At 46.3% G+C, this 15577-nt stretch overlaps 1 protein-coding gene across 3 annotated transcripts in view; it reads right to left on the reverse strand.

The window, feature by feature from the left end:
* enox1 (ecto-NOX disulfide-thiol exchanger 1) overlaps positions 1-15577 on the reverse strand; it is a 196568-nt gene that overhangs the window by 119777 nt on the left and 61214 nt on the right. For all 3 annotated transcript variants that reach the window (XM_033032888.1, XM_033032887.1, XM_033032886.1), the window contains one exon: positions 8852-9085. In XM_033032888.1, coding sequence (XP_032888779.1) covers positions 8852-9085 — 234 coding nt within the window. The remainder of the gene's footprint in view (positions 1-8851; positions 9086-15577) is intronic.

A 15577-nucleotide genomic window follows, 5' to 3' on the forward strand; every position in this document is an offset into this window, starting at 1 on the left:
CTAAATCCATTTTATTCTCCCCACTAACCTGACAACTCTCCCCAGATTCCATCACTCACCTACTCAACACCAGTGGCAATTTACAGCAGACCCATTTAACCTACCAGGCTGCACGTCTTCGGATGTGGGAAAAAACCGAAGCACCAAGGGAAACCCATGCAGTCACAGGGAGAACATGCAAACTCCACACAGACAGCATCAGAGGTCAGGACCAGTGTCTCTGCAGCAGTAATGCAACATCTCTGCCAGCTGTGCCCACCTGATGGGTGCTTCCAGCATTTTTATTTTTAATTTCAGATCTCTAGTGTATACAGTATTATATTTACACTGGGTCCACAAAGTTTCTAATTGGTTTACAAAATGGAGAATAGCGGTGACTATTGGGAAGGTGTGAGGTTGTGTCAGTGAGTCAGGGCTTGCAGGCAGAGGTGAAGGGTGGTCCCCTAGGTGGTCAGAAGGGTGAATGTTGGGATGTTAGTGGTGTGGCAGGGGTGTCCTTGGGGAAAGGGGAAAGGGTGGGTTGAGTGATCAGAGCGAGTGAGGTCGGCAACTTGTTGGGACTCGGGAGGGGACGATGAACCAAGGATAAGCGGTGACCACGTGAGGACTGTGATACAGGAGCAAGAGGAAGGCAGGGGTCATCACCACATAATCTTTATTATTCACCCACCTGAAATATTATTTATCCTTATAATTACCCCCGAATTGGTGGATCTGAAGTCACATACAAGGCAGATTGAACAAGGACAACAGATTTCCCTTCCTGACATTCATATTGAAGTAAACAGGGTTATACAACACCTATACACTTTCTTTTCCAATTCCAAATTTATTTAATTACGTTAATTTAAATTCCCAATTGCAGTGGTGAGATTCAAACTGAGGATCGTGGATCAATGAGTCTAGTAACTAAACCACTGTACTGCTAGGGGTGTGAAGGAGCATAAATGAGTAAATAACTTACAGGGGACCCACAGGAGTCGTGCCCCCAGCAGCAACTACTACCACTTCAGGCAGGCTCCTTTAAATCAGGCACCTATTGAATGAGTAGCTGGTTGGGGTCTGAGTGAGGTGGTTCAACACAGTGGATTCTGCAAAAGATGCAGCCCAACTCTTCCAAATTTCTCAGCAGATTTTTAAGCATAAAGTTGCAAAGTTCTAGAATCAGATTCAGATTCAACTTCAATTGTCATTGTCAGTGTACAGTACAGAGACAACGAAATGCAGTTAGCATCTCCCTGGAAGAGGGACATAGAATATGATTTCAATAAACATCCACGCCTGTAAAGCCATGGTAAAGAGCTAAAACAATGGAGGATGAAGAGGGAATAAAGGTTCTACAGATATAAAAATGTAGTTAAGAATTGGAGATTGAGCAAGCAAGGAGAAAGCTGTACCCAAACAAAATGGTTTGAAAAGGGGATCAAGTGCAAAAGGTCCAGGCATGCTACTGACACAAAGCCCGATGGCTGTACAAGCGGGAGGTGAATTCAGATTGGGTAAAAGCCAATTAAGTGAATGGGTAATGTTGTGCAAGTGGAACATAATGAAAAATATTTACCATCTATTGTTTTAGAGTAGTTGATATTTACTTTATAACTTTGCAAACAAATGGGAAAAATATTGAATGTTGAAAGATTGAAAGGTATTGGTGTTCTGACATTTACTTTTCATATTTCTATGTCTGAAGACCAAATGTTGAAATAATCCACCACAATGGGGGAAAAGCAAAATGTGAAATGAATCCCAAAAGAGATAGAGGAAATTGTAATGAAGGCAAGGGTGGCTGGTGCTGTTAATCCACAATATTGTATGAAGTACACTGAACGTACGTTCCTCCAAGATGCTGTTTATAGATTTTAGAGTGTGGGGTGGCAATGAAAAGTAGCCACTTTTCCATCGTGCTTGGCGGCACTTGCCTTTGATTAGTTACAAGCATAAGGACTAAACGGTCAGCGATTATAAGCAACTGGGCAGTCTGTTACTTCACCGACCTGGCACGAATTATTGCCAAAGGAAATAGCGGGGAGGCTGTGAACTAGGGACCATGGAGGAGAGAAACAATGAGAGGAAGCAGGCGCACAAAGCATGGCCCCTTCAGAACAATGGACAGCGGCCTTCATTGCAGAAGTGGGTGAGGCGCTGCCATTAGTACCGAGCTTTGGTGGGACCACATCTGGTGTCCTGTGTCCAGCTCTGGGCAGCACTCTTCAGGGTAGATCAGCATAATCACTGGTAGAGATGCTGCCTTACAGCGCCTGAGTCCCGGGTTCAAATCCCTTGTACATGGAGGATTAGTGATTGATCTAATGGAGGTGCTTCAGAGTGACCAGGGTGGATGGATGGCAAATATTGCCCCTGACTGGTGAGTCTACATCAGGGAGAGGTCAAAGTCTTAAAACTATAGTGTGTCCAGGCAGGGGAGGGCATCATAGACATTCATAACAGGGGTCAGGAGGATGTTTGCCTTGCTCTGCTTCAAGAGGTCGGTGAAGAGCAAATGTCAGAATTGATACCGTTGAACTACATTCATCCTTGAGAAGGTGAGCGCAAGATCAGAGGAAGGTCAGCAACTATCAGACACATACCTGGGAGACTACCCACTGTCTTATGGTATCTGCTCTCAGAAATCGTAATTGCCTATGCTGTTTTTAAAACGGCATTAAATCAAACTGGAAAATCTGTGCTAACTGAATGAACAATCAGCAGGTGGTGCAGGCAGTGCCAGGTGTTTATGTGCCATGGGATAGAGCAACAATTCAATACAAATCAAGGGGTTAAGTGTGAGGCGGCACCTGTGATTTGGTTTTGCCACATTAATGCGTGGGTGTGTGAAGTCAGAAGGGTTTGCGTGGGACCTCTGCAGCACTCTGATCCCCTGTTATAGAGGCCCTGCCACCCCCAGGCATCTGTCCTTGGGGACTGCTGGTGGAACTCTCCGTCAGGGAAGTCTCCTACATTGCTACCACCCCCCACCAGGCACTCTCCGCATCACCTCCATTCCACTCCTCACTGCCAGACTCCCCCTCCCCTGCATGTATCTGTCGCCTGACCTCACCACCATCTCCCCTCCCTCACGGCTGACCCATGACCCAATCCCCCAACATAACCTCGGCCCCATCCCCAACTTTGATTTGCTGGTCGCCAACCAACAGCTGACCACTCCTTACATTCATGCCTATTCACTCTCCAATCCCCCACTGTGCATTCACTCTCCCATCGCCCACTTTTAGGAAGGAGATGAGGAGAAATTTCTTCAGTCAGAGGGTGGTGAATCTGTGGAATTCATTATTTTTAAGGCAGAGGTATATTCTTGATTAGTACAGGTGTCAGAGGTTATGGGGAAGGCAGGAGAATGGGGTTAGGAGGGAGAGATGGATCAGCCATGACTGAATTGCGGACTAGACTTGATGGGCCGAATGGCCTATTTCTACTCTTATCCCTTATGACATGACCCCCACTCCCCTCTCCCACCCCCCACTGCCCACTCTCCCATCCCCCACTACATATAGATTGGGTGAATCAAATTGGCAGGGGTGCTGAGGAAGAGGATTTCTTGGAATGTATGCGGGATAGTTATCTAAACCAACATGTAGAGGAACCAACGAGAGAGCAGGCTATTCTAGACTGGATATTGAGTAATGAGGAAGGGTTAGTTAGCAGTCTTGTTGTGCGTGCCCCCTTGGGCAAGAGTGACCATAATATGGTTGAGTTCTTCATTAGGATGGAGAGTGACATTGTTAATTCAGAAACAACGGTTCTGAACTTAAAGAAAGGTAACTTTGAGGGTATGAGACGTGAATTGGCCAAGATTGACTGGCAATTAGTTCTAAAAGGGTTGACGGTGGATATGCAATGGAAGGTATTTAAAGACTGCATGGATGAGCTACAAAAATTGTTCATCCCAGTTTGGCAAAAGAATAAATCAGGGAAGGTAGTGCATCCGTGGATAACAAGGGAAATCAGGGATGGTATCAAAGCAAAAGATGCGTACAAATTAGCCAGAAAAAGCAGCATACCAGAGGACTGGGAGAAATTCAGAGACCAGCAGAGGAGGACAAAGGGCTTAATTAGGAAAGGGAAAATAGATTATGAAAGAAAACTGGCAGGGAACATAAAAACTGACTGCAAAAGTTTTTATAGATATGTGAAGAGAAAGAGATTAGTTAAAACAAATGTAGGTCCCTTGCAGTCAGAAACAGGTGAGTTGATCATGGGGAACAAGGATATGGCGGACCAATTGAATAACTACTTTGGTTCCGTCTTCACTAAGGAAGACATAAATAATCTGCCGGAAATAGCAGGGGCCCGCGGGTCAAAGGAGATAGAGGAACTGAGTGAAATCCAGGTTAGTCGGGAAGTGGTGTTGGGTAAATTGAATGGATTAAAGGCCGATAAATCACCAGGGCCAGATAGGCTGCATCCCAGAGTACTTAAGGAAGTAGCTACAGAAATAGTGGATGCATTAGTGATAATTTTTCAAAACTCTTTAGATTCTGGAGTAGTTCCTGAGGATTGGAGGGTAGCAAACGTAACCCCACTTTTTAAGAAGGGAGGGAGAGAGAAAACGGGGAATTACAGACCAGTTAGTCTAACATCGGTAGTGGGGAAACTGCTAGAGTCAGTTATTAAAGATGGGATAGCAGCACATTTGGAAAGTGGTGAAATCATTGGACAAAGTCAGCATGGATTTACGAAAGGTAAATCATGTCTGACGAAACTTATAGAATTTTTCGAGGATGTAACTAGTAGAGTGGATAGGGGAGAACCAGTGGATGTGTTGTATCTGGACTTTCAGAAGGCTTTCGACAAGGTCCCACATAAGAGATTAGTATACAAACTTAAAGCACACGGTATTGGGGGTTCAGTATTGATGTGGATAGAGAACTGGCTGGCAAACAGGAAGCAAAGAGTAGGAGTAAACGGGTCCTTTTCACAATGGCAGGCAGTGACTAGTGGGGTACCGCAAGGCTCAGTGCTGGGACCCCAGCTATTTACAATTTATATTAATGATCTGGATGAGGGAACTGAAGGCAACATCTCCAAGTTTGCGGATGACACTAAGCTGGGGGGCAGTGTTAGCTGTGAGGAGGATGCTAGGAGACTGCAAGGTGACTTGGATAGGCTGGGTGAGTGGGCAAATGTTTGGCAGATGCAGTATAATGTGGATAAATGTGAGGTTATCCACTTTGGTGGCAAAAACAGGAAAGCAGACTATTATCTAAATGGTGGCCGATTAGGAAAAGGGGAGATGCAGCAAGACCTGGGTGTCATGGTACACCAGTCATTGAAAGTAGGCATGCAGGTGCAGCAGGCAGTGAAGAAAGCGAATGGCATGTTAGCTTTCATAGCAAAAGGATTTGAGTATAGGAGCAGGGAGGTTCTACTGCAGTTGTACAGGGTCTTGGTGAGACCACACCTGGAGTATTGCGTACAGTTTTGGTCTCCAAATCTGAGGAAGGACATTATAGCCATAGAGGGAGTGCAGAGAAGGTTCACCAGACTGATTCCTGGGATGTCAGGACTTTCATATGAAGAAAGACTGGTTAGACTTGGCTTATACTCGCTAGAATTTAGGAGATTGAGAGGGGATCTTATAGAAACGTACAAAATTCTTATGGGGTTGGACAGGCTAGATGCAGGAAGATTGTTCCTAGTTGGGGAAGTCCAGGACAAGGGGTCACAGCTTAAGGATAAGGGGGAAATCCTTTAGGACCGAGATGAGAAGAAACTTTTTCACACAGAGAGTGGTGAATCTCTGGAACTCTCTGCCACAGAGGGTAGTTGAGGCCAGTTCATTGGCTATATTTAAGAGGGAGTTAGATGTGGCCCTTGTGGCTAAAGGGATCGGGGGTATGGAGAGAAGGCAGGTACGGGATACTGAGTTGGATGATCAGCCATGATCATATTGAATGGCGGTGCAGGCTCGAAGGGCCGAATGGCCTACACCTGCACCTATTTTCTATGTATCTATGTATCTATTCCCTCTCCCATCTCCCACTGCCCATTCACTCTCCCATCCCCCACTGCCCATTCACTCTCCCATCCCCCACTGCCCATTCACTCTCCCATTCCCCACTGCCCAATCACTCACCTATCCCAGTACTCGTTCACTGTGGTCAACAGCTCCTGTCCATTTTGACCCTGGTCAGTAAATGTTGATGGGACATTTGTACAGAGCTGCGGGCGGTAACTGGAGTTCAACACTTTAAGGGTATTGATCACCTTTGGTAATTTCCCCTCTGCAGGGAAGTCACAATGACTGTTTATAAAACACTATTTTGCCACAGATGGAACATAATGTCCAGTTCTGTGTTGGACAGAGCGTGAAAGATTTACCAAACTGACTCGGGGACGAGCTACTTCATTTCTGTGGATGGACTGTAGGCCTAGGATTGTTTCCCCTGGAACAGCCAAAGTTGTGACGGAATCTGGGAGATATTTAACATCATGAAGCGTGTCAGCAGAGAGAGAAAAACTTGCAACTGGCAAAGGGGTAAAGGATGAAGATGGCTGGTAAATGAACCAAAGGAAAAGTAGTTGTTAGGGTGTAAGATTCACTGCTGGGGGCAGTTATGTAGACCAATGGACTTCTAGTTTTGTTTAGTTTATTTTAGTTTAGAGATACACCTCGGAAACAGGCCCTATGGGCCACCGAGTCCACACCGACCAGCACACTAACACTATTCTACACACACTAAGGACAATTTACAATGTTACCAAGCCAATTAGCCTACAACCGTAGTCAGGATCAAACCCTAACCAGATCGATCGACTATCCTGACGTTTAAGAAACAGTTAGACAGGTACATGGATAGGACAAGTTTGGAAGGATGTGGACCTAGCGCATAAATCTACCGCTGCGCCACCGTACCACCCATAAAGCTTTCCCCCCAAAAATGAATAAATCAAAAAAAATGTTATTCATGTCCCAGGAATCATTCTCTGGGATATTTAAAGAGAGACAGTTGTCTAGTCAAGTGAGTGAATTTAAACCTTGTGGGAGAAATCTGAAACTAAAAGCAGATATTCAGCAGGTCTGGAAACATCTGCAGTGAAAAAGTCAACGTGGCCTGTCAGGTCGAAGGATCTTTAATCTGAAACATAATTTTAACAAGAAATGTCACAGACCCGAGACATTAACTCAGTTCTCACTTCATTGATGCTTCCTATGTTGCTGGATGTTTCCACCATTTATCAGCCTCGGGTGTGGACAGTTTCAAGGAAAGTGGGAACATTGAATTGTTTTCACCCCAACATGTTTACACTTGCCGGAGTGAATTGGTGCCTGATACTTCTACCACCTTGCTGAGGCCTGCTGCATAGACAGTCCATCATCTCCCCCCCCACCTATAAACAGTGGAACAATGTGCAACACTTTACCGTGCTCTACACTGTATGATGCCTTAAATTCTCCATATCTCTGTCACATCAAACACTTTCCAGTGGGAATATGTCCATTATTTAACCCTTTTCCTCACCAACATATTTGTGAGCACTGCAATATTCTGTTTGTTTCCATGCCAGCAGTGAGAAATCAAAGCGAGCAAATTCTCTCAACAGTTTTAAAACTGAAGACAAGGGCCGCATGTCTTCTGCTAATCGGTGATCGAGAAACTGGACGGAGTTTGTATGTTCTCCCCGTGACCTGCGTGAGTTATCTCCGATATCTTCGTTTTCTTCCAACACTCCAAAGACATACAGGCTTGTAGGTTAATTTGCTTGTTATAAATGTAAATTGTTCCTTGTGTGTGTGTGATGGTGTCAGTGTACGGGGATCGCTGGTCTGCATGGACTCGGTGGGCCGAAGGGACTGTTTCCTTGTTGTATCTCTAAATTAACTAAACTAAAAGAGAGGCCAGGGCCTGAAACAAGCCACGTATGAAGGGTACGAATGTTTATTACTCCGGGCATATACTAGAGGCCAGCTATAATGATCATTGCTCATGGAATAATCCTGACGAATTATGGAACTGGAATAAACTTGTGAGAAAGACCCATGAGGGTGGACGTCTCCCCAAAATTAAAAAGGGTCCCGAACTAAAATCTCCCAGCCTTCCACCGACACTGCCTGACCCACTAAGTTCCTCCAGCACTTTGTATTTTTTTGCTCGAGATTCTACCATTTGCAGTCTCTTGTGTCCCCACTCATGTGAGGGAGGGCGAGCATGCATGCAGCATGTGTGAGAGAGAGAGAGCGGGAGTGTGCTCCGTGAGAGAGGGAGGGTGAGAGAGATTGTGTTTCAGCCAAATGAATATCCGACAAATGTAACTTTAACATCTGATATCTGTCAGGCCCAAGTCAAGTCAGATATTTGCACAGTGTTGTGAATCATCTGCTCACTGCCTGTTTCACATCAATGATTTGTACTGAGGAGGGGAAATATTTTCAAGATTGTTCTCTCAGATGAGCCATGGGACAGGTCTGGGCACTGTCCTCCATTCTCCCAGCTGTGCCATGGGGGAGGGGGGTTGGGCACACCTTCTCCCCACTGTACCATGGGGAGGGGAGTGGGAGGTAGTTCTGGCCTCTGCCCACCCTTCTTCTTGCTGTGCCATAGGGAGGTGTGGGCACTGAGCTTGCGTTATCTCAGTTGTGCCTTGGGGCAGGTCTGGGCTCTCCATTCTCCTTGCTATGCCGTGAGAGGGGTTTGGGCATTGCCCTCGCTTCTCCCCACTGTGCCATTGGGGGGTTGGGTAGGAGTCTTGGGGACAGCCATCCCTTCTCCCCACTGTGCCATGAGGAGGTCTGGCCACTGCCGTTACCTCCTGTGAACCAGCAGGACAGATGAAGCAGCCGGGCTGAGTGGGTGCAGTGGCTGAGGCTGTTTAACTGCAGAGCGCTACGTACCTTTGAGTTTCTCGGCAGTGAGGCAGGCCTCGTGGTCCGAGTAGTGCACGATGGGGGCAGGCGATGGCGGCCGCAGATGCTCGTCCTCTATCATCCGCCTGTGCCGCTCCTCACGCGCAAACATCCGCTGCTTGCACTCCCACTCGTAGAAGTCATCCCGGGCCTGAGCAAAGTCCACGTGCAGGCGGCCTGTGTCCTTCTTGTCCGTACTCGAGCCCAGCCTCATGCGGTAGCCTGAACACAAACAGAGGCCTTTAGCAGGCAAATAACCCAGTGCCGGGAGAGGGTGGAGGGTAAATGGAACGAGTTGCCAGAGGAGATGGTGGAGACGGGCACAATTACGTGAATAGGAAAGATTCAGAGGGATATGGGCCAAATACAGGCAAATGGGATTATTTAAGATAGGCATCTTGGTCAGCATGGATGAGTTGGGCCGAAGGGCCCGTTTCCTCGCTGTGTAATCCTATCTATCGCTCAGCTGTCGTTGTCATTTTGTTTCCACATCAGCTGGAGCTTCTTCCTCTTTGGGGGTTTGCTGCCCAGATGTGGTCTATGTATCAGGGGCAAGTGCAGATGAAGGAATACTTAATCAGCACAGCTACTTCATGCAAAACCTCAGGTGGTGGCAAAGAAAAGACTCTCAGAACATACCTTAAGAGTTTCAACATTGACACACACCACTGAGCGACCTGCATAAACAGTGGTGTTCATTGGAATGGGGAAGCTAGAATGGAGGTAGCAAAGAGGGGAAACGAATCTCGCAAATCAAGAACCACTGATGTTACAGCATCCCTACATCTGTCACTGATGTGGTAGGAGCTTTTCAGCCCAGATTGGTCTCATCTGCCACCTCCTTACACATCGCAATGCTATAGATTAGAGGTCAAGATCTCACACAAGAACGTGTGATGAACAACAAATAAAAGTATCTGGGGATGGAGCGGGAAGGGGGAGAGTCCTGTGCACCCCTGAGGGGGAGCTAGTCAGAAGGGCAGGCAGTGAACCAGTGCAGTTTCTATCCCCAGGGAACTGGAGTTTATATATTCAATCCCATTTACCAGCACCATGGTCACCTCTACATTGGCAATTCAAGTGCTCATTCAGATATTTTTAATGATATTGGAGTTACCACCATCTCTCAGGTCATCCGTTCCAGAACCCAACCACTCTTGGTGAAAAAGTTCTTCCTCAGATCCACTCCAAACCTCCTACTTCTCACCTTTAAACCTGAGTTTTCTGATTTTACACATTTGTAAAAACGGTAACTTTCAGCTTTTGTCTCAAAATCACCAATGAAAGAGAATCGTAGCTTCGTGCAGCATGGAACAGGCCTTTTGGCCCACCAAGTCTGTTCCTACCATCAACCATCCATTTACACTCATCTCACTTTATTCTCTCCACATTCCCGTCAGCTATCTCCCAGGTTCCACCATTCACCTACGCACTAGGGACAATCCGCAGTGGTTAATTAATTCATGTCTTTAGGACGCCAGAGGAAATTGGAGCACCCGGGGGAAAAGAAGTGTGGTCACAGGGAAAAGGCGCAAACTCCACACAGACAGCACCAGAGGTCAGGAATAGATTAGTTTAGTTTATTGTCACGTGCTTGAAAAGTTTTTTGTTGCGTGCTAACCAGTCAGCGGAGATTGTCCTGAAGAAGGGTCTAGACCCGAAAAGTCATCCATTCCTTCTCTCCAGAGATGCTGCCTGTCCCGCTGAGTTACTCCAGCTTTTTGTGTCAATCAGCGGAGATTGAACCTAGTTTGCTGGAGTTGAGAGCCAGTGGCACTGTCAGCTGTGTCAGCATGATGCCCTCTGCACCTTAATACTAGTCAGATTAATAGTTACTTAAAAGGCATTCCAATGCCTGACGGTTTATCCTTCAAAGAACATTAATAAGACGATTAGGCAGCAAATGCAAATAATGACAATTATATCATTCTTTATAGAATTAGAGAGAATTTAAGTATTAACATAATTAAAGACTAAAGTCATTAATCAAAACGATGATTATGTAAGCTGTACAGATAGCTAACTCATTGACAAGAGACAAGCTCACTACCATTGAAGTTGTTGGGGTGTTGGGTAATGTAGTGCAGTAACGTGTGGATGGGTACAGGTACTGTAGGCTAGTGGACTACAGTTAGAGTTCTGGACCACTGACCTGAAGATACCAACCATAGCAGCTTACACACATATTCTATTTTTAGTTAAGTTTAGTTTAGAGATGCAGCGCGGAAACAGGGCCTTCGGCCCACCGAGTCTGCACCGACCAGCGATCCCTGCACATTAACACTATCATAGACACACTAGGGACAATTTACACATACACCAAGCCAATTAACCTACATATCTGTACGTCTTTGGAGTTTGGGAGGAAACCGAAGATCTCAGAGAAAACCCAGGCGGTCCCGGAGAAAACATACAAACTCCGTACAGACAGCACCCATATTTGGGATCGAACCCAGGTCACCTGCGCTGCAAACGCTGCAAACGCTCTACTGCTGCACCACCATGGCACCATATTATTAATTAAATAAATCTGCCTTTTTACAGTAAAACGCTAGTCTCAGTAACCAGGAGATGATCAGACTTCCACAAAATCACATCTGGTTCGCTAATAGTCCTCAAGAAGGAACTCTCCAAACCTTACTCAGTCCGACCTCAATGTGACTCGAGACCCATCAAGGTGATTGGCTTTGAATTGTGCAGCATTTTGGGATATATTGAGTTGGATATCGAATATTAGTCATTACCAGTGACATCAATGTCCCACGAAACAGATAAACAAAAGAACAAAATAATGTAGAAAATAGTTGCTGGATCTTACAGAATTCTTAAAAGCCTGTGAAATCGTGAAACATTTTTATGTGGCTAAATTTGCATGTTCTTAAAAATATGCTTAAAAAAGTAGTATCCATGCCAACTGACATTTTATGCATTTGAAGCCTTTTCGCTTGAGAATTAAATTATAGGTGAGAGTACGTCAATCATGAATTGTGTCAATGTACCAAGACTGGAGAATTTAAAGATCACAATCTTGTTTTTCCCAGATGCAAAGGGGAGCTTGAAATCTTCAAAAGAGCTCCAGCTTTTAAATAAATTTAATGCCACGGCAGAATTAAAATCCAAGCCCAGTTGTGTGAGAAATATGTTTAAATGCCAAGGACCACAAAAGGCATGAAGCAGCTGGTTCAGAAGTAACGTTGATGCGAGCTGGAGTCAGTGTGATCAGCGAAAGGGATCAGTGGCTAAGGGTGATATATGTGAAGGTTTGATCAAGCAGTTCTCTATCAGTATATGAAAGGAGAACATGAGTTACTGGTTTAGGGGCATAATTTTTTTGCTTTAAATGGCCAGAGGAACCTATTCTGTAGATAGACACAAAAAGCTGGAGTAACTCATCGGGTCAGGCAGCATCTCTGAAGAAAAGGATTAGATGACGTCACCTATTCCTTTTCTCCAGAGATGCTGCCTGACCCGATGAGCTACTCCAGTTTTTTGTGTCTATCTTCAGTTTAAACCAGCATCTGCAGTTCCTTCCTATTCTATAGTTCCACTTGCCATTTATTTTTAAATAGGTAACGTATATAGTGTCCCAAAGCGGGTTTACACCTTTTGAAGCACTTTTTTCAGTGTAGTCACTGCTGCTGGAGACACACAGGCAATTTATTGTAATGTTTTGGGGGATGTGGGCAGTGAAGGTGGGACCAGCATTCATTGCCCAGCTCCACACGGTGTTGGGGAGCTGGTGGCGAGTTACCTACAACTGAGTGTCATGTTGGGCTGTTTCAGAGGCAAGGGAGGGTGAAGCATGTTGTTTGGTTTGTTGTTACCCAGAGGCCAGGCCAGGAATGTTCAGCAGATATCCTCCCCTGAAGCAGATGGATTTGAATGCTTTCATTTCTGAGGTGTTTTGACAAAATCAATAACGGAACCTCCTCCCTCGACTCTGTCCAGGGACCCCGACATCCTCTCAGGTTAAGCAGAGGTTCACTTGCACCTCCTCCAACCTCATCTACTGTATCCATTGTTCAAGAAGTGGACTCTTATACATCAACGAGACCAAATGTAGATTGGGCAATCGTTTCGCGGAACACCTTCGCTCAGTCTGCCTGGACCTACCTGATCTCCCGGTTGCTGGACACTTTAATTCTCCTTCCCATTCCCACACTGACCTATCTGTCCTAGGGCTCCTCCATTGTCAGAGTGAGGCTAAAGGCAAATTGGAGGAACAGCATCTCATATTTGGCTTGGGCAGCTTACAGCCCAGTGGAATTAAATTGATTTCTCTAACTTTAAGTAATCCTGGCATTCCCTCTCTCTCTCTCTCTCTCTCTCTCTCTCTCTCTATCGCTCCCCCACCCAAGACGCAGCAGCTTCTCATTTTCACCCAACAAACACCATTTCCGACACTTCCCTACCATCCCTACCATTCCTTGACCTCACCATCTCCATCGCAGGGGACAGACTCCTGACCGACATACACTACAAACCAACTGACTCACATGGCTATCTGGACTACACGTCTTCCCACCCTGCTCCCTGCAAAGACTCCATCCCCTACTCCCAATTCCTCCGCCTACGCCGCATCTGTTCCCAGGATGAGACGTTCCATACCAGGGCATCGGAAATGTCCTCGTTCTTCAGGGAACGGGGATTCCCCTCCGCCACCATAGATGAAGCTCACACCAGGGTCTCATCCATACCCCGCAACACTGCTCTCTCTCCCCATCCCCGCACTCGCAACAAGGACAGAGTCCCTCTGGTCCTCACCTTTCACCCCACCAGCCGGCAAATACAACACATAATCCTCCGCCATTTCCGCCACCTCCAACGTGACCCCACCACTCGCCACATCTTCCCATCTCCCCCCATGTCTGCCTTCCGCAAAGACCGCTCCCTCCACAACTCCCTCGTCAATTCTTCCCTTCCCTCCCGCACCACCCCCTCCCCGGGCACTTTCCATTGCAACCGCAAGAAATGCAACACCTGTCCCTTCACCTCCCCCCTTGACTCCATTCAAGGACCCAAGCAGTCGTTCCAGGTGCGACAAAGGTTCACCTGTATCTCCTCCAACCTCATCTACTGCATCCTCTGCTCTAGATGTCAGCCGATGTACATCGGCGAGACTAGGCGGAGGTTGGGCGATCGTTTCGCCGAACACCTCCGCTCAGTCCGCAATAACCTACCTGAACTCCCGGTGGCTCAGCACTTCAACTCCCCCTCCCATTCCCAATCCGACCTCTCTGTCCTGGGTCTCCTCCATTGCCAGAGTGAGCAACAGCGGAAATTGGAGGAACAGCACCTCATATTCCGTCTGGGGACCTTGCGTCCGGATGGCATTAACATTGAATTCTCCCAATTTTGCTAGCCCTTGCTATCTCCTCCCCTTCCTTAACCCTCTAGCTGTATCCTCCCACCCTCCCATCCGCCCGCCCTCGGGCTCCTCCTCCTCCTCCCCTTTTCCTTCCTTCTCCCCCCCACCCCCCATCAGTCTGAAGAAGGGTTTCGGCCCGAAACGTCGCCTATTTCCTTCGCTCCATAGATGCTGCTGCACCCGCTGAGTTTCTCCAGCAATTTTGTGTACCTCCAAACAGCTAACAATGGCCGGTTTCAATTATCATTATTACTGTTTTGCATATCTTTCATTCGTTGTTCTTCATCTCTCTACATCATCATCTATATCTCTCATTTCCCTTTCTCCTGACTAGTCTGAAGAAGGGTTTCAACCTAAAATGTCACCTATTCCTTCTCTCCAGAGATACTGCCTGTCCCACTGTCCAGCTTTTTGTGTCTATCAACTGAATTTAAAATCCAGTACTGCCATGATGGGATTTGAACTGGGGTCTCCAGACCGTTAGTCCAGGCCTGGCAATTAAACCAGCGCCCCACCACATGCCCAGCCCCAGTAACTCAGTGGGTCAGGCAGCATCACTGGAGAAACAGAAACATAGAAAAATAGGTGCAGGAGTAACCCATTTGGTCCTTGAAGCCAGCACCGCCATTCAATATGATCATGGCTGATCATCTAAAATCAGTATCCCGTTCCTGTTTTTTCCCCATATCCCTTGATTATTTTAGCCCTAAGAACTCTCTTGAAAACATCGAGTGAATCGGCCTCCACTGCCTTCAGTGGCAGAGAATTCCACAGATTCACAACTCTCTGGGTGAAAAGATTTTCCTCATCTCAGTCCTAAATGGTTCTGAACTTAAAGAAAGGTAACTTTGAGGGTATGAGACGTGAATTGGCCAAGATTGACTGGCAATTAATTCTAAAAGGGTTGACGGTGGATATGCAATGGAAGACATTTAAAGACTGCATGGATGAACTACAAAAATTGTTCATCCCAGTTTGGCAAAAGAATAAATCAGGGAAGGTAGTGCATCCGTGGATAACAAGGGAAATCAGGGATAGTATCAAAGCGAAGGATGATGCGTACAAATTAGCCAGAAAAAGCAGCATACCGGAGGACTGGGAGAAATTCAGAGACCAGCAGAGGAGGACAAAGGGCTTAATTAGGAAAGGAAAAATAGATTATGAAAGAAAACTGGCAGGGAACATAAAAACTGACTGCAAAAGTTTTTATAGATATGTGAAAAGAAAGAGATTAGTTAAAACAAATGTAGGTCCCTTGCAGTCAGAAACGGGTGAGTTGATCATGGGGAACAAGGATATGGCGGACCAATTGAATAACTACTTTGGTTCCGTCTTCACTAAGGAAG

The sequence above is a fragment of the Amblyraja radiata genome, chromosome 14 (genome assembly GCF_010909765.2).
Source record: "Amblyraja radiata isolate CabotCenter1 chromosome 14, sAmbRad1.1.pri, whole genome shotgun sequence".
Taxonomy (NCBI): Eukaryota; Metazoa; Chordata; class Chondrichthyes; order Rajiformes; family Rajidae; genus Amblyraja; species Amblyraja radiata.